Genomic DNA, 26,215 nt, shown 5'->3' with positions numbered 1-26,215 from the left:
CAGGTTAAGAGCAAAAAACAGGAAGCAAAGAGCACATTGTAGATCAGGCTAAGACAGAAGCTATATGCGCATGCACTATGGTATCTGTAGAGCTCTATAGATACCATAGCGCATGCGCATATGGCTTCTGCCTTCTGCTTATGGCTCCTGTAATTTTATGTGCTTCCACCTTAAGGTGATCCTAAAGCCGTGATTCTAGCCGGTTTTTTTCAGTTTTTTTCTTAGCACTAATCTTTTAATTGGCTTTATAGAAATGCAAAATTCTTGTCTAGAATTAAAGTACGCATCAAAATCTAGGTCATGGTGGTCGAATTTATATCAAAAACGAAAAAAAATTAATATTTTTTATTATACGTGACGACCACCACATATAAATTCGACCACCATGACCTAGATTTTGATGCGTACTTTAATTCTAGACAAGAATTTTGCATTTCTATAAAGCCAATTAAAAGATTAGTGCTAAGAAAAAAACCGAAAAAAACCGGCTAGAATCACGGCTTTAGGATCACCTTAAGGTGGAAGCACATAAAATTGCAGGAGCCATAAGCAAAACGCAGAAGCCATATGCGCATGCGCTATGGTATCTGCCTGTATTCTGCCCATAGAGATATAAAGGCTCAGTCACAATGAGAAAAATAAGGAATAAGATAAAGGAATAAGGAATAAAGGAATGTCGCATCTCACTTCAGTACACGTACATTAAAGTGAGATGCAACATGCCTTATTCCTTATTCCTTTATCTTATTCCTTATTTTTCTCATTGTGACTGAGCCCTAAGAATAGAGTGCGCGAGCGAGCTGAAAAAGCGATATAGGAATAGAAAGAGAAAGCTGCGCAGAATAGAAAGAGAAAGCTGCGCATGGGCCCCTTCTGTCTTTGTTTCGCATGCACGCGTAGACAAAGACAGAAAGGGCCTATATGCAGCGTTCTTTTTCTATTCCTATATCGCAGCCTCTTACGTGCTAGCATATGACTCGCGCACTCTATTCTTATATCTCTATGATTCTGCCCATGGCTGTGGCTTCTGAATTTTCAATCTACATAAACTATGCTTATGTATTTTTATGTAGATTGAAAATTCAGAAGCCATGGGCAGTATGCAGACACCATAGCGCGTGCGCATATGACTTCTGCATTCGTGCTCATGGCTCCTGCAATTTTATGTGCTTCCACCTTTAAGGGGATGCTAAAGTGACTCAATTACCGACAATTACAGTCAAAGGTCTAATTTTGAAACGGCTTTATAGATCGCAAAATCCTTTTACAGGAGTAAAGTATAGGTACTAATGAAGGGTGGGAATGTAAAATAATTAGTAATAATTGAAAAAAATTAAAAATGTTGTTACCTCATTTTCTAATATAAACAGTTGTATAAGTAATATGTAAGAAATGAAATGTTCCCACCCTTCAGAAGACGTGCACAAACAATAACGTACCTTTGAAATTGAGATTGAAAGCCTGGAATAAAAATGAGACGTTCGAAAAAATTATAACCTATAACCATGTCTATCCTTATCTATCATCATTGTCTATACAAGGACAGATATAGAATTCGGTCGGTAATACAAACGGCTTTAGGATCCTCTTAAAGGCCATTGCACGTAACAAAGTTTTAGGGTGCTGTCCCATGGACGTCGGAATTATCGGAAAACGGAATCGGAAAGGTGGGATGGTGGGGAGCTAACCAATCAGAATGATTCCGTTGCGTGTCTTCACATCTGGGTTCCCCATGGCGATCATTTTTCGGAACGGAATTCATGCATGTGCATGTGCATGTACGTAATTCAAATATCTGGCGGTCACTGGTGGTTAAAGAGTGGTGACAAGTTGTATTTATATATTTATTTTGATCGGAAAAAGGGGAATATGATGTCATCTGCTGTAAGTATTGTAATTATGAGATATGTATGTTAATAAGTTATGTTATATTAGGTTATAATGTTGATATATATTGACGGTCTAGCATACATTTCTAGCCCAACATACATATACAATATGCTTATAGTGGTTTCAATTTGTTAAAGACAATATATAATAAAAATACATTATATTTTGTAGTGTCATTTATTTATTATTAGACAGCAAAATGTGGTTACTGCGGATGGTTGCTGAAAATGGATAATATTTTGAAACATTCTTGTTTTGGTCTTTTCGACGCTGCATGTCAGGTTTTTAGCGTGGGATGAGGCTGGAAAAATTGTTATGACAGGTATGAAACATTTTGTATGTAGTATTTATGTAGTATTATATATAGTATTTTTACGCAATGTACGAAACAGTACGAAATTTTCGTTACGATCAATAAGTGAGTTTTCATTCTTATTGTTTAGATATCAATTTGATGGAGACAACAGGGGATAAAAGCCTAAATGATGTAACAGAGAATGAAAATAATGCTTCAGAACCACAAGAAGTAGATGAAGAGCTGATAAGTATAGTTCAACAACGACCAGCCTTGTATGATCCTCGTCTACCACTTCAAGAAAGAACTAAGTTAAAGAAAAAAGATCTATGGCAGGAAGTCAGCAATTGTCTAGGAGGTAAACTATGATTCAACATTATCATTACATTCTTTTTATAAACATGTTTTTTAAATTAATATTTTAGGAGCATATTCACCTATTGACGCCGAAAAAAAATGGCAATATTTAAGAGATTGTTATACAAAAGCTAGGAGGAATTTTAAGAAAATATAGAGCATTGAAAAAAGAAGTGGTGCTGCAGGTACTTCTATAAATGAAAGAAATAAACCATCTTTTCGCTATTACGATGCAATGAGTTTTCTTAATGATACATTAGAATATAAAGAGTAAGTTATATTGAAGTTATATCGTGTTAAATGACATGTCGAATAACAATTAAATTTATTTTTAATTTTTTTCAGAACATGTTCATCTTTAAGATTTCCAAACAGGAAAGACACAGCTCAAGTAACGAATAACCTTTTTGCTCCTTTACCTTCCTTTTCAAATTCACCTATGAATAACAGCAATGATTGCACAGATTCAGAAAACAGGCCACCTTCAACGCCATCACCGAGTATCTCTGAATTGTTTGTAGCGACTTCAGCTTTACGAAGTTCGTGTTTGAAATAGATATACACACACATTAATATGAGGATATTAGAGTTTTTAATAATTTAATCTACCGTTTGGTTTCAGAAAGACAACATTCAAGTAACATCGACGAAGTAGATAGAGCTTTTTTACAGACCTTAAACACAAATGTTCAACCCAATCCTATTGATGGCTTCATGTTACGACTGGCAGAAGGAATGCGTCGACTTCCTTACAGGGAAAGATCACAGTTAGAGTTGGAGTTCTTAATAAAACTGCGTGAAACGGAGGAAAGATTGGGACTATTAAATAATTAAATAATTAAATAATTAAATAATTAATACGATATCTGTTATATCGTATATTATACTTAGTTTTACAAAAAAATATTGTAGACATTATAAAATAATATATAAATTAATTTTTAAAAATCATTGTGTAATGCCTTCTCCCATTGTTGTTCTATGGCTCCAGCAGTACAAAAAAATTCTTTGAATGCATCTCGAATGTTCACTGCACTTTTGAATTACATTATTTCTTTCTGTATTATTATCAAAACAATGTAATGCTTGGAAAGCACTATTATATACATTTACATGATCTGAAAGTGATAAAGACATATATTGTCTTTTTTCAGCGGAAACTGCGAGATCTTTTTGCATTAGAAAATTATGCAGACAAACTGTTGCTTTTACTATTGCAATTGCATTGTTTACATTTGTCGACAGAGGTCGTCGAAAAATTCTCCAACGTGCCGTAAAAATGCCAAAAGCACATTCCACAATTCTACGAGCTCGGCTAAGTCGATAGTTGAATACTTTCTGTCGTAAATTTAAATCGTTGGCACGTGGATAAGGTCGCATCATAAAAGATGTTAAGGCGAAAGCTTCATCACCCACTAAAACGAACGGCAATTGTGAACCATTTTCTACAATTGATCTCGGCGAAGGTAAGTTACATGTATTATTGATGAGATGATGTCCAATTTTACTTTCCGCAAAAATGCCTCCGTCACTTCTTCTACCTTCAGCTCCAATATCTACTGCTGTAAAACAATAATTTGCATCTGCGATTGCTAGGAGAACAATGCTATGGGTACCCTTGTAATTAAAATAAGTTGAACCACTGTGAGGTGGAGCCTAAAACAACACCAAAATTATATTTTTTTTAATAAAAATAAAAAATTATTTTTATTATTAAATCAGAGTAAGAACAAAAAATTAATTAAATTACGTACCACTATTGCCATATGCCTTCCATCTATCGCTCCAATGCAGTTAGGAAAATTCCATTGTGTTTCAAATTCGTTGGCCTTTTCTCTCCAAAAATCTTCAGTGATTTCGGGAAAAACTTTCTCTTTTAATATGTTCCATATAGCCTCACAAGTTTCTGATATAATTTTTGAAACCGTATTCAATCCTACTCGAAAAGCAAACGAAATTGATGACATATTATCTCCAGATGCTAGATACCGTAGGCATATTTCCAGATGTGTAGAAGCGGGTATTGGAGATATCTCACTACATGTTGCTTTTCGATCTTCGGCCCGATGAGACGTAATAATTCATGAAATGTTGATATATCCATACGAAGATATTCAATATACTTTTCCATATCAATATATTGCATTTCTCTTATTAAATTATTACTTGCTCCCTGCAAGCGCCTTCGATCTTCGTTAAATATTGGACGTACCCAAAATCGTCGTTGGTTCTTCTGCTTTTCTCTTCTTTTCATTATTCTATAAATACCGAAAGCTTTCAGCAACTGTCTTCTTCGAAACTCTCTTTGCCAAGATAATTGTGGAGTATTTTGCTACTCCATTATCATTTTCATAAGAAATAATTTTGCTGTTTTTGCTTTCATTTTTTATTTCTATAAAATAAAACATACTTATAAACAAAATATAATGTACTTTTATATACAAAATATAATGTATTTTTATTATATATTGTCTTTAACAAATTGAAACCACTATAAGCATATTGTATATGTATGTTGGGCTAGAAATTGGGAAAGTTACTTTTTAAAAATAACTAGTTACAGTTATCGTTACCGAGTCAAAAAAGTAATTAGTTACAGTTACTAGTTACTGATTCTCAAAAGTAACTCGTTACAGTTACAGTTACTTAAAAAGTAACTATTAGTTACTTTTTCAGTTACTTTTTTAAAATGTTAAAACAAGATTACAGAATAAAAAGTTTAATTTTAACATGATAATTTTAAACTTAAAATTCTTAAATAAAATGTATTATATATGAAACTAAAATTATATACATATATGTATATTATAATATTATATATGCATATTATACAGGGTGTCCTATGAGTCCTATGACTCGAGGTCCGGGTGTGTTATTGAAGTCATTTAGAGTTGAAATTGTTTAATAAACATTAAACATATCTCCGTAAATGTTCCTAACAGAACCACAACTATTGAAAGTTAATATGAATATTTGAAACATTTTCAAATCCTTAGACTACTTTCTTTGGGGGCATATGAAGTCAGTAGTTTATACAGAACAATCTCGCAATAGGGATGAACTTGTGAACAGAATTATGGATGCAGCAACGCAAATAAGACATTCTCCTGGCATGATGGAGCGAGCTATTAGATCACTTTTACCTTTTACCGACGACAAGACTTTGCATTGAATCTGCAGGAAATAATTTTGAACAGAATTTGTAAATAAACAAGTTAAATTAAATGTCTTTTTTTTTTCCTTTTTTAAATATTCACATTAACTTTCAATGGTTGTAGTTCTGTTAGGAACATTTACGGACATATGTTTATTAAACAATTTCAACTCTATATAAATGGACTTCAATAACACTCCCTTAACATATATAGACCTCGAGTCATGAGACACCCTGTATATGCATGTATATAAGGACCAGTCAAATGAAAGTGAGTCAAGAAAATTATTTCAGAAACTCTTACCTTTATTTAAAAAAAGTTTTTGAAAATAGTCTGAAAATAGTTCCACAGCTCTTCAGATCTTGATAAAATTAGACTGGGCGCATAGTATCGACTTACATCGACTAAACTGTTTAATCGATGTCGAACAGCAATAACGATTTCTTATCAACTAAACAATTTAATCGAGAACTATATTATTACAGAATGAGTGTATTATATCTAGTTTAACGTTTAACAAGCTTCTCGTGTTAATTCCCAGGTAGCAGGATGACGTCTAAAGACGTCTTAAGGGGATCCTGCAGTGACTGGCGAACTTCCTCGATGTCGATAATGTCAACCTTTCTAATTTTGTTTTCCCTATATCTGTCTTTGTCTAACGAAATGACATCTGTCCTTTTTTCGATTGCTCGCCATCTTACGCAAGATCCGGCAACTACTGTTGCTGCTCTTCTTGTCATCCTGCATCCGTATTTGCATTACTAAAATAATTATTAGATGGATCTTTTTTTGTATGCATTGAATCTTACTTCTACTTACACGATATTATTCCTACATGTTTTCCCAAGAGTGGATGATAAACATTATGTACGTATAAACTGTAGAATTTTTGTTTTAAGCAAATATTGTCGTCAGGTGACAGCTGTGTATGTGCCCCAATAAGTAATATTTTTAATTTTTTGGTGCTTTTGATATAAAATCGCGTTTTCCACCCTAGATTTTTGTGCGGACTTTAATTCTAGACCAAAAACTTGCAATTCTGTAAAGCCAATTAAAAGATCCATCGATTAACGATAATGTCGGTAAATCATACGGCTGCAGGATCCCCTTAATGATGTTTTATTTTATTGATGTTAGAGACGTCATTAAGATGTTATTAATACGTCATTTGACGTCACTCGCTGCTACCTGGGTTAACCTATGTATTAGAAAATATAATATTTTTGTCGATAATATACATGACTTCATACTTTGGCGTGGTAACACGATCGATGATAGTCGATCGACACTTATTTCATCAAAAAGTTATGAGTTATCAAGCTGTCTTTTGACTTTTTAGTCGACTCGATATCAAGTTGATGAGTAAGCGCGTTCTCATAATAACTCTGAGCTTTTTAATGATCTACTAAACTGTCAATCGACGCAAAGAGTCGATAGTATGCGCCTATAGTCTTACTCAGGAGCCATGGCTTCTGAATTAATGCTAATATTGCCTACATCACAGCTATGCATCCGGCTAGAATTGCCAAGTTCTACTTACTGCATCTTAATCAGCGTTCTTGCTGTGATACAAGTCGTTTTAAGCCCGTATCAGACTACGGATTGGGATTAAGATTGGATAGAAATTTAATCAATCAGAAATAGAAAAAACTGACCTCAAGTTTAGTGAACTTTTCATTGATTGGTTTGACTTTACAGCACCGGGATGGTAAGACCTGCCCTCTTTCAAACAGTTTCTGTTTGTAACACCAGACGTTACATTCTCTCCGCGTTCTTTATCGAGCAACTTTACAGTTACTCAACCTAAGCCGCAGAAGGGCTTGAAACAGTTTTTCAGGCTTCCAGGGAGAAGCCGCTGATCAAGGCAGCGACATAGACGCACTTGACATCCCTGCTTTTACTCTCCCTTACGACGACTTGGCTACCAGACCTGTGTTTTGTCTGTCGAAGAAAGATTATTATTTTTCTTCGACAGGAGATCTGTCGGTCTCCTCAACCGACAAATCAGGCTCTTCCACATGTACCAATGGTGTTTGGGTAGCTCATCGGCTGGCAATGCATCGAAAGGAATATCCCTGATTTTGATCTCGGTGAATAGGCTTTTTAGCTAATCCGCTGATTGTTCATTGGCGCATTTATATAAAGATGATTACGCTATTTCTTTCTCAGGAATTTCTCATAAAGGTGGGAACTAGCGCACTCTCGAAGTTCAAGGATCTGCTGATCAGCTTTCTGATCACACCCACTTCACCGACATCTAGCCCTCGTTCTAGAAGGCTATCCTGATTATGCTCTTATCTTAATCGCTTGGGCGCAAGAACATAATCTTCGATCAGTGACTTTGGGCTTTTTGCCTGGGTGACTGTCCGACAGATTGGAAATATTGTGGCTTAAAAAAAGACACGCTTTTACGTGTCACATGTTGACCATATCTTTCTCTCTTTGTCCTTTGTATCCGAAAAGTAGGACTTTGGGCTTTTTCAGCCTGTTCTTCTCTCTGCAGCTGCTTTTTATAACAACGTCTGGCAGTGCTGCTATAGCGAACTCGAGTTTTAGTTAGACCCGATTCCGCAACTGGGGACTCCTCTAGTCGTTCGCTCCCTAGGAAAACCATATATCTTGGAGGACTTTGTTTGAATTATTTCAATTGTTAAGGCCTCCGCACAATAAAAAATATAAAAAACAAGGAACAGATATTAGCGATTAGGACTAAAAAATCAAGAATAAAGTTGGATGCACGATGAAAAATACAGGCAACAGAAACAATGAATAACACAAGCATTAGATTTTATTGGAAGCCGTGTATTAATACTACACCAGCTTTATTCCTGATTTCTTATTTCTAATCGCTAATATCTTCTTTGTTCCTTATATTTTTCATTGTGCGCGGGCCTTTATTGTTATTTCTGGAACAAAATGGAACTAAATTCTATTTTTCGTCCCACAAATACCGCGATCGCACGATTTCATCCGGATAGAATTGCGAATGCCTGGAATTTGGTTCGTATTCCCGAAGGGCACACGATATCCGGGAGGCACCGTGTGTGACATAACTTCCCTTGCGCCACACAGCAATCGGTATAGTATAGCTTATACCTTGTGTGGGAAATTTCTCTTCGTAGATTGTACTCACAATCAGTTACACCTCTGAGTGCGACCTTATACCTTATACCTTTCCACCATTCCAAGATGAGATAAATCCGACACATACACTATAGATCAGAGTACCTATTCTTATAGGTCTAGGTACCTATTCTTGAAATCGTTTGTTATTAAATAAATTCGTTTTTGGCGCCAATGAATGCCAGTCAGTTGGCGCCACTAATCATTGCGTGTGTAAACTTACCTTAACTATAAAAGTAACTGTATTAAAGTAACTTAAATTAGTTACAGTTACCGAAAAAATGTAACTAAGTTACCGTTACAGTTACCAAAAGAAAAATGTAACGCAGTTAAGGCCTTCACACATAAAATCGCGTAAGAACGTAAAACGTAAGCGTAAGAAAATCGACCAATCCCAATCAAGTATTGTGCTGTCCGTAACCACAGTAGGGGGAAATACTTGATTGGGATTGATCGATTTTCTTACGCCTACGTTTTACGTCCTTACGACATTTTATGTGTGAAGGCCTTTACCAGTAAGTTACCAAAAAAAGTAACTTGTAACGGTAACTAGTTACAAGTAACTAGTTACTTCCCAACCCTGCTAGAAATGTATGCTAGACCGTCAATATATATCAACATTATAACCTAATATAACATAACTTAACATACATATCTCATAATTACAATACTTACAGCAGATGACATCATATTCCCCTTTTTCCGATCAAAATAAATATATAAATACAACTTATCACCACTCTTTAACCACCAGTGACCGCCAGATATTTGAATTACGTACATGCACATGCACATGCATGAATTCCGTTCCGAAAAATGATCGCCATGGGGAACCCAGATGTGAAGAGACGCAACGGAATCATTCTGATTGGTTAGCTCCCCACCATCCCACCTTTCCGATTCCGTTTTCCGATAATTCCGACGTCCATAGGACAGCACCCTTAGTCATAATCGTAAGGTTGTAATAAAATAGACGAATCACAGTCGATTATTCTTCGAGCTCAAGGAGAATAATCGACTGTAATTGGTCTATTTTCTTACGGTCTTACGATTATGACTAAAACTTTGTTACGTGCAATGGCGAAGCACATAAAATTGCAGGAGCCATGAGCACGAATGCAGAAGCCATATGCGCATGCGCTATGGTGTCTGCATACTGCCTATGGCTTCTGAATTTTCAATCTACATAAAAATACATAAGTGTAGTGTATGTAGATTGAAAATTCAGAAGCCATAGGCAGTATGCAGACACCATAGGTTTGTTCGCGTCGCATGCTCCAATGTACACCAGAGAGCACTTGGATCACAGATAAGATGACGGTTGGGTCAGATGGGTTTATGTGCACCAACGCTCAGTGACACGAACGGACTTCTGGATCACAGATAAGATGGCGGTTGGGTCAGATGGGTTTATGTGCACCAACGCTCAGTGACACGAACAGACTTGAGCACTCCCTTCCCTTCTTCCAAACTTCCAATCGCACATCCAAGAAGACTAGAGACCAAGAGACCGAACTCCTTAAAATTTCAGTGGTGGGGGTGAGTCAAAATGTGGTCCGGCGCTGTTCGCAGTATGGTCGCCGGCCAATTCATGAACTACGGCGTGCTGGATTTCCGGTGCAAGATGGTGCAAGAGCTTCGTGCAACATAACCAAGAACATCAGCTTGGCATCTTGGCAGATGTAAACACTGAATTTAATTTTGATGTCGTAAGTATTAATAAATAATATATGATACTTAGGAACGACGAAGTTCACATAGGAAACTTTTTTTGGATAAAACAAGTGATAAAAAAAATACGATATTCTGTGTTGTAAAATATAATTAATTGAATTTTTTTGCATAGGGCACTGAGTCTGGAAAAGTAATTGATGCAACCATGGGCGAATATCGAGAAGAAATTGAGGAAAGATTCGTAAAAGCAAGTTGCGAAATACACGGCGACTACAGGATTGCAAAGACATGCAAAAATTGTCTATTTCAATATCTACGAAAGAATGCAAAACTCATTCAGTTGCCACATGAAAGTTGGGGATTTGTTGTGCAAGATCACCGCATAATATTTGCTAAAGCAGAGAATGATTATACTATAAAATTAAATATGATCATTGATTCGAACATGAACGGAGAGATATATTTTAAACAAAACCATATAAAGTGGCTAATACCTGAGCCAGAATCAGTGAGAGATATTGTTGAAAGTTTGAATTGTATTGATAAACTCTTGGTTTTTCAAAGCATATAAATTTTTGTAATGAAATTGATAATAGCTTCCTCGGAACAGCTAAATTGTACATAAAAATGTTTATTGATATTGGATGTGTAAAATGCAATGTAATTTTTTTAAATAAAATTATGGTTTTTCCTTTATATTTATCTCCTTATATTTTTACATAACTTTAAATATATATTATAACTTTAATAACATAACTTTTATTCAGTCTTTTTTTATCGAACACTCGTTTTTATTTTTTTGCAGATTTTCCACCAAGTTTCGATTGTTTTCGATGTTTTTGCATCTCCACTTTCTTCTCATCATATATTTTATTGTAAGTTTTACTGAGAATATGTGCTCTGCTTAATGTATAATAATGAATCACCCGTTTTGTCAACGCTCCCTTATGTTCTTGACATCCAATGAACGGGAAACTCTCGAGGAGGATATTCTCTGCTATGCGCTGGAAAGAATAACAATTCAGCTCCTCGGCACCAATTGTCTTGAGAATTGCTCTTTCAATAGCGATCAAGAGATTGAATAAAGCGTCCGACGGGAACTTTAAATAACCGTTGGTGAGTTTTTTGTAGAGAATATCTCAAATATATTTTCAAAGCATAATTTATAACGATTTTCAACTTACACATAAACTTTCGTCTCCTGCATCCATGGACTCTTCTTCAAAATTATCTTGATGTACATCGAAAATACATGGTACACTACCTTGATTCAATTTAAATTTTTCACGTGGTACTTCGTTTATTGTTCCATCTTTCAAGACAGTTCGAAAAGTCCGCTCAACATCGTTGTCCTTGAAATGTTTATCGCAAATACGTAAATATTTTCGAGTAGCGTTTCCCTTACTCAAAAACGGAGAAATCTTATCTATCCAGATTTGATTTTCATGAGAATCCTGAAAAGTGAAAAAATCAAACTGATTGTATGTTCTTGAGAAAATGATTGTTATTCATTTTTATTTCAATCAAATACACTTACCTTCGGAAATCCAAATAGCGTCCTTTTATTCGAATTCAAATTGGGACATTTACTCTCACAATTCACAATGCAACACACTTTAGACATGATTTCACTTTGTTTTAAACGGTTTGCAACAAACAAGAAGACTAGAGAACAAACGACGTAAAGATTCGAACTTATCCAGCACGTAGCGTAGTTCATGAATTGGCCGGCGACCATACTGCGAACAGCGCCGGACCACATTTTGACTCACCCCCACCACTGGAGTTCGGTCTCCTGGTCTCTAGTCTTCTTGCGCACATCGCACATCATTGACTGGTTATTCCAAATTGGTAAATTCGCTGTGTGCGCTGGTATACTATAGCGGAAAAGTAAGACTTAGAGCGCCCATGGTGGCCGGAATTTGCATTATTTGCTGGAGTTTTCTAATACATCGTAATGGAAAAATTGCGGAAAGGAAATTTAAATTGTTGCGTGCACACGTGTAAGAATGTATTTCACAATACAAGTTCAGAAATAAAATTTTATTCCTTTCCAAAAGCGATTTATAAAATTGAGCAGCGAAAAATGTGGATACGTTGGGTACAAAAAATAAAGTAAGTATATTCTTTGAGATTATATGATCATATTTTACCTCGTTTAAAATAATGGTATTTATTTAGAATACGGGCCTCACCTCCAATATCAATAAAATTATGCTTAATCGACATGTGACCACGGGGCATGTACATGTCGCTACATTTCATCGATATGACAGGTTAAAACCTAAATAGTTGTCAACTTTAACGATTAATATCTCGCTTCGCGAGGCAGACCGCCGCGTTTTTCTTCCAGATTCTTTCGTTTCGTGTAAAAACGCGTCGGTTAAGCATAATTTTATCGATATCGGAGGTGAGGAGCGTATTCTAAATAAATACCAAAATAATTGTACTATGTCATACAAATAATTTTTGAAACAATTTGTCTGTAGCTTACATGATTGGCAACCAACAAAATATTCACGAATTTGCAGTGCACACTTCGTGGGGAATCGTTCATCTTCAATACAATCAAGTCCGAGTTACGTTCCGAGCATCTCGGCAAAAAAAAATCATGAATTAAGTTCTACCGAGAAATCATTGCAAAAAGATTCATTGCAAAAAGTCAGAGAGAGGTTAACCTTTAAAACAAATGTAGGTTAATTTCTCTCGAAAAATCTTTTCAACTATAATTTTTGTAATATCATCATTGAAATTAAGATTTAAATTACCTAACGACAGTTTACACGTAGCTCGAATATATTCACAATCGTTGACAGCTATTCCATACAGCTATTCCATCAAAAAGTGCGATATTTCACTAACCGTGGCAGCACTAGTCTCTGCGCACACAGCGAATAATGGATCGTTTAGATTTTTTGGGCGGTTTTCGTATGATAATAAATAATATTAATGATGACTTTTTGGCTGAAAATCTTGTACCTTTGGCAAGAATTGGTGATTTGTTAGAAGACAATGGGAACGACGATGAAATAGAAAGTGAGTATTGATGATGATAAAGATGTGGCGTTTCTAACTTTGACGTAATCTGTAAAGATCTTGTAATTTTAAATTTATTTTTTTCTTAAGTAGTTTGTGCACTTTTATTGTATTTTATGATTGATATTTGCAGATATTGCCATTAACGCAATTGTTGAAATTGCAGAAGGTTTCGTCCAAAGAATACATAGAACATGCATAACTAATTACATTGAAAATATAGTGCCTATGTATACGGATAGAGAGTTTGTTATGCATTTTCGTTTGAAGAGAACACTTTTTATAAGTATGGTAGAGAAATTTAGCCATTGGCCATATTTTAGAAATTTAGGAGGTAAGTATTGATTTTTTTAAATTAGATATGTGTATACTAAAAATTTTTAACTTTATTTTGAATAAAGTTTGATCAATATTTTATAGGACATGGAGGATTCAAAGTAGTTTCGGCTGAGAAACATATTCTCACTTTTTTGTGGTTTGCTGGCCATCAAAGTGCTAGTTTCAGAGATGTTGCTGACAGATTCGATCTCTCTCTTAGTACCCTTGAATCTGATGTGTTACGTAGAGTCACACAATTTTTGTATGATATGAGGAATGAAGTTATTCGGTATCTTACTGAAGTAGAGAAGCAAAGAACGCAAAGATACTATCTCGAAAGTAAAGGTTTTCCTGGAGTAATTGGTAATAATGTGATTCTCTTCGATGATATTATATTTAATTTAAGCTCACAGTTTTGTAATTCAGTATGTGTAATCCAATTACATTAATTTATTTAGTGTATTTCTTTTTTGTTGTAGGATGTATTGACGGCTCACATATCCATATTGACAAACCTTCTGAAGATCCAGTGGCTTACATCAATAGAAAGCATTATTTTTCCGTACACATGCAAGGGACCGTTAATGAACAGAAGAAGTTCTTAGATGTATTCATTGGCTACCCTGGTTCAGTGCACGATGCAAGAGTATTTGCAAATTCCAGTTTGGCTGAAGATTTGCCAATACTTTGTGAAAGTATAAACTTATCACATTCATAATTTGCTGTATTTTTGTATATAAACCAACTAGCTTTGTATTTCTTATTCAATTCAGTTAAAATCGTAAATATCTTGTAGATATGGACTGGTAATTATCTATAATTTTTGTATTTGAAAGTGTCCGGAGAAGATATTCACTGCCAGTATTATAAATTTGTAGTACATGTAAACTATAAATTTTCAACGCTGGCAGAGTGAATATCAAAACGCAGCCTTAGCATTAGCTGTTAATCTTAAATATACGTGCTTTTATTTCAGATGGAAGCATACTTCTTGGAGATGCTGCATACCCATGCCTTCTCCAATTAATTACTCCATATCGGGATAATGGACATTTGACACAGGCCCAAAGAAATTTTAATCGTATACATAGTCAGTGCAGAATTTCAGTTGAGCATGGATTTGGAATACTGAAACAACGTTTTAGACAGTTATATTTTCTCAAGCTGAGAAATATGCAATTCATCGTCAAATTTATCTTCGCTTGCTGCGTTCTTCACAATTTGGCTGACTTGGATGATTTGCAACACATGGAAGAACCTGAAGTCGACAATCATGCCGATATAAATGCGCAAGTATTGTTGCATAATGTCCCAGCAGCAGATAGAGATGAAGATCCAGATGATGATCGACATGGTCGCGATCTCAGAGATGAATTATGTAGACAATTGTTTCAACGACGATTTGAATAAGAGTATCCAAATAAATTTGTTTAAATATTTTCTTCTAATATTAATATTTAAATATTGTTTATTATTTTTTTTAACCCTAGAATCCATGAAAGGGGTCGATTTCGACCCCAGGCGAACTTTGAACTACGCTCCTGAGCTAGCGAGTGACATTATTGACTCAGGACCTGAACCATAATTCATTTCAACTTTCTAAAAGTAGGGTTATGTCGGGCGCAGCGTTAGTTGTTCGCTAGCAGTGAAGTAGCACAGTCGCAAAGCGGGCGTGGGGTCGATATCGACCCCAGTCGTGACTTGCCGTTTGAGTTTCGTCACGGTAAGCTAATTTTATTTTTTTGCTAGAATCAATATATATCATGTATTATTACGTAATCTGAGCATAAATAGTCATAAATATTATTTAAGACGAAATATCACACAACTTAGTCGGTAAAAATCCCGTTGCCTATAGAAGATTGACATTTCGCAGAAAATGGCTGGGCGATATAATGTTTTATTTTTTTCATATTTTTTACTATTTTGTATCAAATAAAAATAAAATAATACTTGAAATACAATTTTTTATGGTTTTTTCATCGATTTTTTCCATATTTCAACTTTGTGAATTTCTTCATTTTTATAGTTCCAAATAAATATACTTTTTGAACAGAACATAGCGATAACAATTTTTTTCCAATAGTCTAATGTGTCCTCTTTAAAACCCCGTTTGAAATTTGAAAATCGGTTGATTACAAAAAAAGATACAAATTTTTGTTTAAAAAAAGAGGTTTTTGCTGATTTTCTGCGTTTTTCGGTCTTTAAATGGATTTTTCACTAACTAAACTTGAGTAAAATTAAATTTACCGTATACCATTCTCTTCGTTATTAAAAAACGAAGAAATTCATGTAGGTTTAAAGGCCCTTTATTTCTGTAGGACCGGTTTTACGATCAAATAAAGCGTGGGGTCGATATTGCCCCCAGTCATGGATTAGAAGGTCAAAAAAATGATACATGGATTCTAGGGTTAAATATCGATATCGTGTCGTTAACATTGACATATCACATGCTGCATCGTATCAATCTGTGTCGTTCAATTAAAAAATATGTATGATGTACTTGACGTATAAAACTATCTCAAAGTGCTTTCAAATATTTATGTTGTTTTTTTTAGTTATAAAAATTAGGAAATATAATGTACAAAATGTAATAAACAAAATGTATAAATTATATTTTCAAGAATTGCAACAACAGCAACGCGTTATTTAAATTTTAGATTGTAATTATAACGATTATAACAATTAACGATTACACAAATATATTTCATTTATTAATAATTATGAATATTACAATTATATATCTTCTATTCAGCTCATTTTAATTAAAATAGATTAAAATTTGATATTAAATTTGATGAAATAAGTTCTCATGTAATATCATAAAAAAGACAACAAATAAAACAATTTTATTAAAAATTTATCCATACATCAGTCTTTTATTGTCATATACGCCTATTTTTTCATACAAATAGAGAAATATAACTGCATAATGTAAATGTATATTTTACTATTATATGATTTTTTTATCGATAATTATCAAAATCAAAAATGTTATCGAGAATTAACAAAAAATATAAATTGGACAAGAAATGACAGTTTTGATTTTCAATCATTAGCTTTGTACGCTTGACTGCAAGTAAATAATGCTGCTTTATTATGTAAAAAAAAACTCAATAAGTAAATGCAGCTTTGCTCTGTTGCAGAGTTTGATACAGCTTTGTTACGCTGTTTATCAAAATAACAGAAAAGAAATAAATGAAAAAACTGAAATAAACTTTAATAAACTAAAAATTATTTAAACTTGAAATAAAAATTTTAAATACAATTAACAAAATTATATAAACTTTAAATACATATAACTACATACGTATATGTGAAGCGTTCATAAAGTTTGTAACTTTCTCAATAAAGAAAAGAATGAAGTCGATTGAAAGTGTGCACATTTATTAGCCTTTATTTACCTATGAATCCTGTAGTTACACATTTTTCCCAGTGATGCAAGATCTGTCAGATATAATTATTGTAAAAACCAACACATTTTTGTTTTTCAACAAAATTAAAATTAAACTTAATAAACTGTTTATAAATTTTATAAATTAAAAGGTGTTTATATATATATAAAAGACAATGTGTCTATTTTTACAACTATTATACCCTTACAGATCTTGTCAGTAAAAATGTGTAACTTCGCAGAATTCATATGAAAAGGTTAATAAATGTGCACAGTTTTACTACTTTTTCACTTTTAAGCCCAGATAGCACAGTGCGTCAAATAACGTTGTAATGCCGTCAAAATGACGTCTCTTACGACAACAATCCGCCACTTTGACTGCACTATTACGCCACTTGACGCCACTGTGCTATCTGGGAGTAGACAAAGAAACAAACTTTATGAATGTCTCATGTATATAATTTGATGAACCTTCAGTCTTATTATATCTTATTAATCTTCTTCGTCTGATAATTTTTGTGTTGAGTATTTTTTATTTTCTATTCTCTCTAGTATTTTAAGTTGCCTTTCTAAGATGCTATTTCGCTCTTTTTGCAATTGTAATTGTTCTGTTTGTAATTCATTACATTTTTTGAGCTCCGTCAGATATTTTGTACGTATTTCTTGTTTGGCATCACTTTCTCTTTGTAGCACAGCACAGATGGATTCCTTAACTGATTGTAGAGTATGCGCCAATTTGCCATCTCGTACTTTTGCTTTTGTATTTATTAAAGATGAGCAACTGCTATCCGTTATGGACGATCTGCTGCTACCTGCTACTGATAGAGATTCACTGTTAACTGCAGATGGTGTCGAAGGTGGTGAGTTTAGTGCGATAGAATATTGTTCTTCATTTTCATTCCTGTAATAGAAAACATTTTAAATTATATATCTAGAAATGAATTAAAAAACATCTTAAGGAGATGATTACTCACTGAGACAAATGTTGATTGACCACCCTTTGCAAAACTTCTTCTTGAGAAACCATTTCATTGCGGCCAGCTACAAAAGGTGGCACTCCACTGTGACTTTTTCCAAATAATTTTATCATTTCACTGCAAAGATATATATGTATTCTATTACTTACTCATTAACTACTAAATATAATACTAAATACTTAATAAAAACAGAATATTGTGAGAATAACAAAATAAAAATATAAAACAAACTGACTGAAGAACTGTTAATGATAAATGTTTAATTCAAAAATATTACATTTATAGTTATATACAGAAAATACAAGATAGAACTTACTCTTCATATGGAAGAGGTTTAGTACCTTTCCCAGAACTGTTTTTCCCATGGTCCGTTTAATATGTTTATCCCATTTCTTCTTCAACAATTTAAATTTATTTTTCATGTGATTTTTAGTAGCATTCACATAACCTCTTTCCTGGAAAGATTCTGCTATCGCTTGAAACATGGCCTCTTTACTTTGATATTTTCTTTTCTGGAATTTTTTTTCATGCTGTTCATACTCTGTGAAAAACAACATTATGGTTCTATGGTCCCAAATAAAATAGCCATCATTATTGACACCAGAAGTATTCTCTTTTTCATTATCTGAGCCTTGATTTGAGTCTTGAATTGAAGAGTCCAATGAAGATACAATTGTAGGCGTGTGCTGCATAGAGCTTGTTGCAGGAACCGTAACAGAAGGACTCTCATGGATTTTAATCTGAGGCTGAATTCTAGAAGGACCTGCTTTATTTGGTAAAGCATCCAAAAGTGAAGAGTCCAGTGAAGACACAATTGTAGGTGTGTACTGCATAGAGCTTGTTACAGGAACAATAACAGAAGGACTCTCATGAATTATAGTTTGAGGCTGAATTGTAGAAGAATTTGTTTTATTCAGTACAGAATCCAGAGGCGCAGTTGTGGTTAGGAACTGTTTCGAGTCTGTTATAGTAGTTGCAACAAAAGTCTGGGGAGGCTTGAATAACTTTATTGACACCAGTTTAGGTTTCACAGCTAAAAAATAAAACAATATTAATTATAGTACAATATTCATGCAATTTAAATTACCTTAGAATAAAATCATTTAATCTATCTTTTAGAATTTATTTTATTAGTCAATTAAGTAAAAATATAACTAAAGTATTGTATTTAAGTAATCAGCATCATATGAAATTCTTACGTTTAAAAGAAGTCTCCATGATTGTTAATTTTGAAATATTCTATGGACTCTAGACCCGACTGACTTGAGCAATGGCTACTGTTTACACACTTCACACGCATGCGCGTGATGCGCGCATAACATAGCCTCAATTGCACCACCTTCGAAGGTGAGGCAAATAGAGCGTGCTCCTAATTGCTCCTTGGAGTGTACTCTAACGTGACGCGAACATTTAGTCGACATCTTGGTTCAGGTGACGCGAACGTATTGCTAAATAAAGGGTGCTTTCCAGCAAGGGAACACAGTCATACACAGTGCGACACAGTGTTACACAGTGTTGACTTGTAGCTGAAACGCTGTTTAGCTTTTTTATTTCACCGCCAGAATGGAGGGCAGTCACTTTACATAACCTGATCTAACTTGTCACTAGGTTTTTGACAATTTTAATTATGATAATGTTGAAATTGAGGAACCGAATGATAATATTAATGTAAATGATGATCATAACGAAAATAATTGCCGATTTCAAGAAGATCGAAGGATGCAATTATTCATGGAAATATTTGGCCAGGAATAAACAATGTATTGTTATGTATAAGTTGTAAATAAAAGTATTTAGCCATAACAGCTTGAATATGAACATCATATTTTATTATAAAAGTATCACAAATGTATGCTGTCATCCAATAGCATGAACATTTCTTATAAATTAACACAAATAGTGAATATTACAATTATTTAATCACATAATAATTGCAAAACGTAGGAACAAAATTATAATTATTTAATCACATAATAATTGCAAAACGTAGGAACAAAAAATAATAGAACAAGTTTGAAATATTAATAATTAACCTGATGACTATACTATATGTTTACTATTAATAAATGACAAAATTAGAGAAACTAGTTTCGTAAAAATGCAGTTATTAATTATTATAATTATAAGTACTTATGGATTATCGAATACTGACCTTTAATCAAAATGCACTTTATAATTTAAATAACATAATAATATGGTGTGTACACACACACACACACACACACACACACACACACACACACACACACACCTCGATTTCGAAATCTTTTAGGCCATCTGATATTGCTGTCCAAATTTTGGTTTTCTTCTTCGGATGATCTAACATGTGCATATTAGCTTCATAGAGGCTGAGAAGAGCCATTGTTGCATTATCAGTCCACACAGCACCTATAAAATATAAAAATAGCACATTTAAAATTAATATGGAAAAATAATTTAATTTCAAATGTATATTTAATATATAACTTACTTTGTTTAGCAGATTTCTCACTACTACTTGCAGTAGTGCGTACGGATTCTTGACAGTTACTGAATGCTGTAAGAATAAATTATAAATATATATATTGTATTTCTTAAAAATTCTATGCATAGGATAAATCATACATATTGCATGTATTAGATATTTTATATAAGATTCTATTTCAGTTCTAATTTATGAAATAGTTTGAAATTAGATTAGGAAATAGCTTATATATTTAATAAGTTGTATCTACTATTAAATAAACTTACGTTCATCATTGACATCCAGATTGTCGTTTGACTCGTTTGTAAATAAAACGTTGTCATTTTCCATATATATATCTTTATTTTTTAAGCATTCGTGCATGGATGCTTCCTCTAATAATAGGATATCTGCATTGCAATGTTTGCATGTGAATCCTACTGCAATTTGGAAATAAATAATCATTAATTATTAAAATGACTAATTTTTAATAAAATACAATATTTATATGTATTGTACAATTGTAGAAATGTTAACATTTTAAAAATATTAAATGACTGAAAGCTGTGGTACAATAATTTTCATCAATACGTCAGTAAAGTATTATTGTATGCAACATTTGTCTTTGCAACAAATAATAAATAATATAAAAATAAGTATGTACTAAATACCTTCCATAGTTCAGAAACTTCTACAGTAGAATATCTTTCACCTCTTGTCGTCACACGTGTCACACTATTGGAATATAACCTTAAAGTTTTCTTACCGGACCGTAGAAACTACAAAAATAAATGGTACCACATGTAAAAATGTCGGTAATGTTGGTATCCATGGAGTGACACAAAACGATGACACAGTCAAAGGGTGCGTTCGGGAAAACGCTATTAACGCTATAAACGCAAACGCTACCAAAACTGTTCATGGAGCCAATAGCGCGATAGCGATAGCAAGCTCCATGAACGGCACTAGCGTAGCGTTGGCATTATTGGTGTTTGCGTTTGCGTTTAGGTAACAGGTGGAGTCTGAAGTCCCACATCGCTTTTCGGTCATCGGTTTCCTCGTCTCTTCATACTCTTCTCCGCGAGACGGTCGATCGGCACGGTTCTCGCGATCGTTGATTCGCATTCGTGTCCGTGTCGTCTCGTCTCGTGATTCGCGCTGTATCGTCACCGTTCACCGTCACTGTACGCTGTACCGCGCCGTGTGTCGTGTGATCGTCTCGTCGCACGGGCGCAATTTCGCCCGCTGAGCGCGATCAGCTTCGTTAACCGGGTGCAATCGTCGCACACTACCCCCCGCGAGTGTCTCGTTCTTCCCACAGCTGAGGCAGCTGAGGAAATCGTCCGTGCGTTTAAGTAGCAAACAATGGAGGCAAATCGAAGAGATTTGGTAACAATAATAGCACTGCAAATACGGGAGTTGGTAGAAACGTCATCAAGTGACAGCGATAATGATGAACTTGAAATATTGGAAAAAATATTAAATAAAAGAAGAAAAGTGTCCAGAGTACAAAATTATGTTGAAACAGTAGTGCCAGGGTTAACAAGTCAAGATTTCAAAAGCTCATTTCAGGTATCAATAATATAAATAATGTCTTCCTAAAAATATTTCTCTATCAAAAAATCTATGGTAAACAGTTTAGTTACAGATTTGAATACAGAATGTAATATCTAACTGGATAAACAATAACTAATGTATGATTTAGGATGCTTCCTGGAACCTTCGAGTATCTTCTGTCTATTATTGAGCCAATACTACTAAGAGAGAAAACAGAGGGAGCACCTATGATTTCTCCACGCAAACAGTGTTTTGTTGGCGTTGTGGCGATTAGCTACTCCAGATTCTTTAAGGTAATGAATAAGTTCACAGTTTTGTTGAACATGGTCAGTGATATCAGTCAACACAAGCATCAATCTTTCTTTGTTTGACATGTGGCAACATAAACAGAGATGCTTATGTTGATTTGTGTCATTAAGACTCCTGGGCTCTCGCCGTCATCATGTGAGATCGTGACGTCAGGGACGAGAAATAACACGCTGAAAATTCTTGCGTGCCATTTCCAAATAAAAAGATAACATAATACTTCAGATCACTTCAGCACACACCAAAATACTCCGAGAACTATCCCTTTCCATTGACAGTTAAAAAACAGTCATAAAATGAATGTAATATGAGTGCTTATGCGCCGGCGCACGGTTCGTATTACATTTATTTTACCGTTTTATTAACTATGAAGAGAAAGGGATAGTTCTCGGAGTATTTTTAAAGTGTGCTGAAGTAATTTGAAGTATGTTATTTTATTTGGAAATGGCACGCAAAAATTCTCAGCGTGTCATTTCCGCCTTTGACGTCATGATCTCACATGACGGCGGCGAAACTCTAGGAAGCCTTAACTAGAAAACAACTGTTATATATTTTTGTTTTAATCTTCAGGTCGATTCCGATCGATTTAATGTCGGTAGAAGTACTGCATTATATATAACAAGACGTGTTATAAATGCACTTATTGAGCTGGCACCTACTGTAATTAAATGGCCTACAAATGAACGAGTTGGTCAAGTGTGGGCAGGATTTGAAGCTACTAGTGGATTCCCTAAAGTCATTGGTGCTATTGATGGCACGCACATCAATATTCCAGCTCCTAAAGATGATCCAGCAGCATATGTCAATCGCAAAAAGTCATCACTCAATCCAACTTCAGGTAATATTTTCTACTTCAATAATTTTAGCGGGAATTCCAATGTTAATGCTTTTCATGCCAATTTTATGTAATCTATATTGGTTTGTATGTCTTTTGTTGCAGGCTATTTGTGACCACACTTGCCAATTTATCCACTGTTATGTTGGACATGTGGGGTCGGTACATGATCAACGTGAGTGTTTCGTCTGTCGGAAGTACAATCCTATCTTGGAGATGTGTCAAAGTTTCCACAAGATTGTCACTTAGTTGGAGATCTAGCCTATAAATTGCATGAAAATTGCTAATACCGTATCGAGACAATGGCCTATGACACAACGTCAACGAAATTATACTTTTGTCATGCTTCTGCGAGAATTATTGAAAGAGCTTTCGGACTATTAAAGGGACGTTTTCGAAGCCTTCTTACAACACTTGCAATGATAGAGTAGACTAATTCCACTGCATATTCTTGCCTGTTGTGTTTTACATAATGTGTGTCTAATGAAAAATGATGATTTTAATATAGAAGTGATTGAGGATGTAGATGTGATAGATTGTGTGATGGCCAATAATAAAATATGCGTGATGCTGCTTATGCAGGTGCTGCAAAGCGAGATCTAATAGCTCAGAGATTACGACTAAGAAATGTATAATTAATACATATTCATTTATTGAAATAAAAAACTACAATTTACTATGCAATCGGTTAATATTTATTGTATACAAACTAAAAACCTTAAAAAATTATAATGTAATCTTTGGTTTAATCATTATTTCTCCATCTTTTACCTTTTAATCTTTTAATCTTCTATATACCCATCTTATATACCTACTTTATATACTATTTAATGTTAATAAATGAAATTATAGTTATCACTTACACTTTGTTCAATATAACGCAAGAGAGAATATATTAATAATAAAATAAACGTGCGTGTAATATAAAATAATATATAATAGAATATATATTAATATTCCGAATAACAACCAAACTTTTGTACTATGTAATTGCACTTTTCCAAACTGTGCAACTGGTTCTGTAACATTGAGGTATTTACTTCTTCTCTAGAAGTTTATCCAGTTTTGCCAACATTTTGTTTCCATTTCCATCCTTTCTTTGTGTCTCTTGCTTTTTCTTCCTCAGCTTTTTGGCGCTTTTCTATTAGCGTTTGTATGATGGCTGGTTGATCAGTGGCTTTACGTTTACCTAAAAGTAAAATTTTTTATATTTCACTGTAATGTCTAAAGGCTGATTTATAAAGGCTGTAACCATTAATTAAACTGTAAGCTCTAAGAAATGACCAATCACAGTCTAATGTGAGGAGAATAATCGACTGATTAGAAAATTTTTAGGGCTTACAGATTAAATCAACGGTTACGGCCTATAAATCAACATTAATAATGTGATAAAAGCCAAAACCATATTAAATTAGTTGCATTATTATACATAAATAAATGTGAAATTATTGCAAGCAGGAATCCGTTAAAAAATTGTTTATATATAACTTTATACAATATTATTTACAATTACGTAAAAGAAACTTACCGGTTTTTGCTTTCAAAGCACTGTTCGGTGAGAGTTGCAATGTAAATTCTTCTCCAGTTATAACATCCTGAAGATTTACTTCCACGGAATTGTCGAGATACTCGGGATTATCCATTATAAATGTGTGTATTACTGGCACCTTCTTCTTCCTTATTTTTCTTCGACCGGTAGTTTGGTGGTTAGGTTCGACAAACATGTGCAATACATGGGCGTTCTGAGCGTTCACGAACCTTGCAAATGCTAACACTACCAATACACTACCTCGGAAGGAATAGCGTTGATAGCGCTCAGTTATGACGTATAACGCTACCATGAGTGACGTCATAGTAGCGTTTGCTGCGCTACCATCTAGTTTCGCGAACAGCTTATAGCGCTAAATAGCGCTAATAGCGTCTTCCCGAACGCACCCAAACTCACCATTTTAGCTGTGTACGATTGTGTCGACTTGTGTCGTAGTTGGAAAGCACTGGGTCGAACACTGTGTTACACAGTGTCGCCTGTGTACATTGCTGGAAAGCACCCAAAGCGTGCTCCTAATTGCTCCTTGGAGTATGCTCTAACGTGACGCGAACATCTAGTCGCCATCTTGGTTCAGGTGACGCGAACGTATTGGAGCGCATTGGAGTGAGAAAGAGCATGTTGGGGCATGCGACGCGAACAAACCTCATAGCGCATGCGCATATGGCTTCTGCATTCGTGCTCATGGCTCCTGCAATTTTATGTGCTTCCACCTTTAATATCTCGCTTCGCGGGGCAGAGCGACACTTTTTTCTGCCAGATTCGGTCGTTTTGTGCAAAAACGCGTCGATTAAAGGTGGAAGCACATAAAATTACAGGAGCCATAAGCAGAAGGCAGAAGCCATATGCGCATGCGCTATGGTATCTGTAGAGCTCTATAAATACCATAGCGCATGCGCATATGGCTTCTGCCTTCTGATTATAGCTCCTGCAATTTTATGTGCTTCCACCTTAAGCCCAAGTTCAACGAAATCGGTGAGGAGGCCACTATTCTTTAGATTTACCCCAGATTTTTTTTGTTTCATGCAAAAACATGTCGAATAAGCCTAATTTCACTTATTTCTGTGCTGGGGTAGCTAAACTGAAGAATTACCCCCAAATTATATAAAAAAGAATAATTTAAAAATATTCAATTTGTCTCAGATGACTCTCTCTCAATTAGATGCCATCAACCTGTTGCACGCCGTATGGGTGAACCCTAACTTTCCACCAGGGAGTCGATTGTGCATCTTGAAATGAGGTGAAAATTACAAAAGTGAGGAAATTCACTAGCGTATCTACGATTTTATTTGTGGAAATCTAGTAAAAT

General features: G+C 34.5%; 4 protein-coding genes, 2 long non-coding RNA genes and 3 pseudogenes across 13 annotated transcripts; 4 read left to right on the top strand and 5 right to left on the bottom strand.

The window, feature by feature from the left end:
• The first annotated feature begins 65 nt into the window (after positions 1 to 65).
• On the top strand, positions 66 to 22,382 carry LOC139815031 (uncharacterized). The gene is made up of 3 exons (XR_011732648.1): positions 66 to 80; positions 21,671 to 22,234; positions 22,368 to 22,382. It is a non-coding gene; the product is annotated as an uncharacterized lncRNA (long non-coding RNA).
• Positions 1,390 to 3,480, top strand: LOC139815027 (uncharacterized). 3 transcript variants are annotated; one of them, XM_071781616.1, is made up of 6 exons: positions 1,390 to 1,884; positions 2,062 to 2,212; positions 2,334 to 2,543; positions 2,611 to 2,812; positions 2,888 to 3,081; positions 3,165 to 3,480. In XM_071781616.1, the coding sequence occupies exons 4-6, from the start codon at positions 2,778 to 2,780 to the stop codon at positions 3,374 to 3,376; spliced, it is 441 nt and encodes a 146-aa protein (XP_071637717.1). In that variant the 5' UTR covers positions 1,390 to 1,884; positions 2,062 to 2,212; positions 2,334 to 2,543; positions 2,611 to 2,777; the 3' UTR covers positions 3,377 to 3,480. The 3 variants fall into 3 exon arrangements, with proteins under 3 accessions (XP_071637717.1, XP_071637719.1, XP_071637718.1); XM_071781618.1 differs by having other exon boundaries at positions 1,390 to 1,893; XM_071781617.1 differs by having other exon boundaries at positions 1,390 to 1,908.
• LOC139815023 (uncharacterized) lies at positions 3,520 to 8,915 on the bottom strand (annotated as a pseudogene).
• On the bottom strand, positions 11,271 to 12,256 carry LOC139815026 (uncharacterized). Its single transcript, XM_071781615.1, has 3 exons — positions 12,032 to 12,256; positions 11,679 to 11,948; positions 11,271 to 11,498 (listed from the first exon to the last, which is right to left on the bottom strand). Exons 1-3 carry the CDS (start codon positions 12,254 to 12,256, stop codon positions 11,286 to 11,288), a joined length of 708 nt encoding a protein of 235 aa, XP_071637716.1. The 3' UTR covers positions 11,271 to 11,285.
• Positions 13,342 to 20,031, top strand: LOC139815022 (putative nuclease HARBI1). Of its 6 annotated transcripts, none has more exons than XR_011732644.1 (8): positions 13,380 to 13,530; positions 13,664 to 13,864; positions 13,951 to 14,211; positions 14,328 to 14,543; positions 14,825 to 15,571; positions 17,933 to 18,102; positions 18,926 to 19,039; positions 19,472 to 20,031. XR_011732644.1 is itself a non-coding variant. In XM_071781610.1 (5 exons), exons 1-5 carry the CDS (start codon positions 13,392 to 13,394, stop codon positions 15,256 to 15,258), a joined length of 1,251 nt encoding a protein of 416 aa, XP_071637711.1. In that variant the 5' UTR covers positions 13,342 to 13,391; the 3' UTR covers positions 15,259 to 15,812. The 6 variants fall into 6 exon arrangements, 2 of the variants coding, with proteins under 2 accessions (XP_071637711.1, XP_071637712.1); XR_011732643.1 differs by having other exon boundaries at positions 19,137 to 20,031; XR_011732642.1 differs by having other exon boundaries at positions 18,926 to 20,031.
• LOC139815021 (uncharacterized) lies at positions 16,708 to 19,555 on the bottom strand (annotated as a pseudogene).
• LOC139815029 (uncharacterized) lies at positions 20,027 to 25,494 on the bottom strand. Its single transcript, XR_011732645.1, has 5 exons — positions 25,306 to 25,494; positions 21,334 to 21,441; positions 20,950 to 21,102; positions 20,690 to 20,755; positions 20,027 to 20,607 (listed from the first exon to the last, which is right to left on the bottom strand). It is a non-coding gene; the product is annotated as an uncharacterized lncRNA (long non-coding RNA).
• On the top strand, positions 22,516 to 24,000 carry LOC139814833 (uncharacterized; annotated as a pseudogene).
• LOC139814832 (uncharacterized) lies at positions 24,416 to 25,311 on the bottom strand. Its single transcript, XM_071781325.1, has 2 exons — positions 24,889 to 25,311; positions 24,416 to 24,549 (listed from the first exon to the last, which is right to left on the bottom strand). The coding sequence occupies exons 1-2, from the start codon at positions 25,211 to 25,213 to the stop codon at positions 24,416 to 24,418; spliced, it is 459 nt and encodes a 152-aa protein (XP_071637426.1). The 5' UTR covers positions 25,214 to 25,311.
• Positions 25,495 to 26,215: the final 721 nt, after the last annotated feature.

This window comes from Temnothorax longispinosus, chromosome 6 (assembly GCF_030848805.1).
Source record: "Temnothorax longispinosus isolate EJ_2023e chromosome 6, Tlon_JGU_v1, whole genome shotgun sequence".
NCBI classification, from domain to species: domain Eukaryota; kingdom Metazoa; phylum Arthropoda; class Insecta; order Hymenoptera; family Formicidae; genus Temnothorax; species Temnothorax longispinosus.
This window is presented reverse-complemented; position numbering and strand designations above follow the sequence as displayed.

Excerpts from the sequence above, each read along its gene's own strand:
- LOC139814832 (XM_071781325.1), bottom strand. The coding sequence starts at position 25,213 with ATGACGTCACTCATGGTAGCGTTATACGTCATAACTGAGCGCTATCAA. Across the intron at positions 24,550-24,888 it reads TGCTTTGAAAGCAAAAACCG|GTAAACGTAAAGCCACTGAT; the intron begins GTAAGTTTCTTT and ends TTTTACTTTTAG.
- LOC139815022 (XM_071781610.1), top strand. The coding sequence starts at position 13,392 with ATGGATCGTTTAGATTTTTTGGGCGGTTTTCGTATGATAATAAATAAT. Across the intron at positions 13,865-13,950 it reads ATATTTTAGAAATTTAGGAG|GACATGGAGGATTCAAAGTA; the intron begins GTAAGTATTGAT and ends AATATTTTATAG. Across the intron at positions 14,212-14,327 it reads AGGTTTTCCTGGAGTAATTG|GATGTATTGACGGCTCACAT; the intron begins GTAATAATGTGA and ends TTTTTGTTGTAG.
- LOC139815026 (XM_071781615.1), bottom strand. The coding sequence starts at position 12,256 with ATGTGGTCCGGCGCTGTTCGCAGTATGGTCGCCGGCCAATTCATGAAC. Across the intron at positions 11,949-12,031 it reads CGCTATTTGGATTTCCGAAG|GATTCTCATGAAAATCAAAT; the intron begins GTAAGTGTATTT and ends TTCACTTTTCAG. Across the intron at positions 11,499-11,678 it reads CAGGAGACGAAAGTTTATGT|CGCATAGCAGAGAATATCCT; the intron begins GTAAGTTGAAAA and ends TATTCTTTCCAG.
- LOC139815027 (XM_071781616.1), top strand. The coding sequence starts at position 2,778 with ATGAGTTTTCTTAATGATACATTAGAATATAAAGA. Across the intron at positions 2,813-2,887 it reads GATACATTAGAATATAAAGA|AACATGTTCATCTTTAAGAT; the intron begins GTAAGTTATATT and ends AATTTTTTTCAG. Across the intron at positions 3,082-3,164 it reads AGCGACTTCAGCTTTACGAA|AAAGACAACATTCAAGTAAC; the intron begins GTTCGTGTTTGA and ends GTTTGGTTTCAG.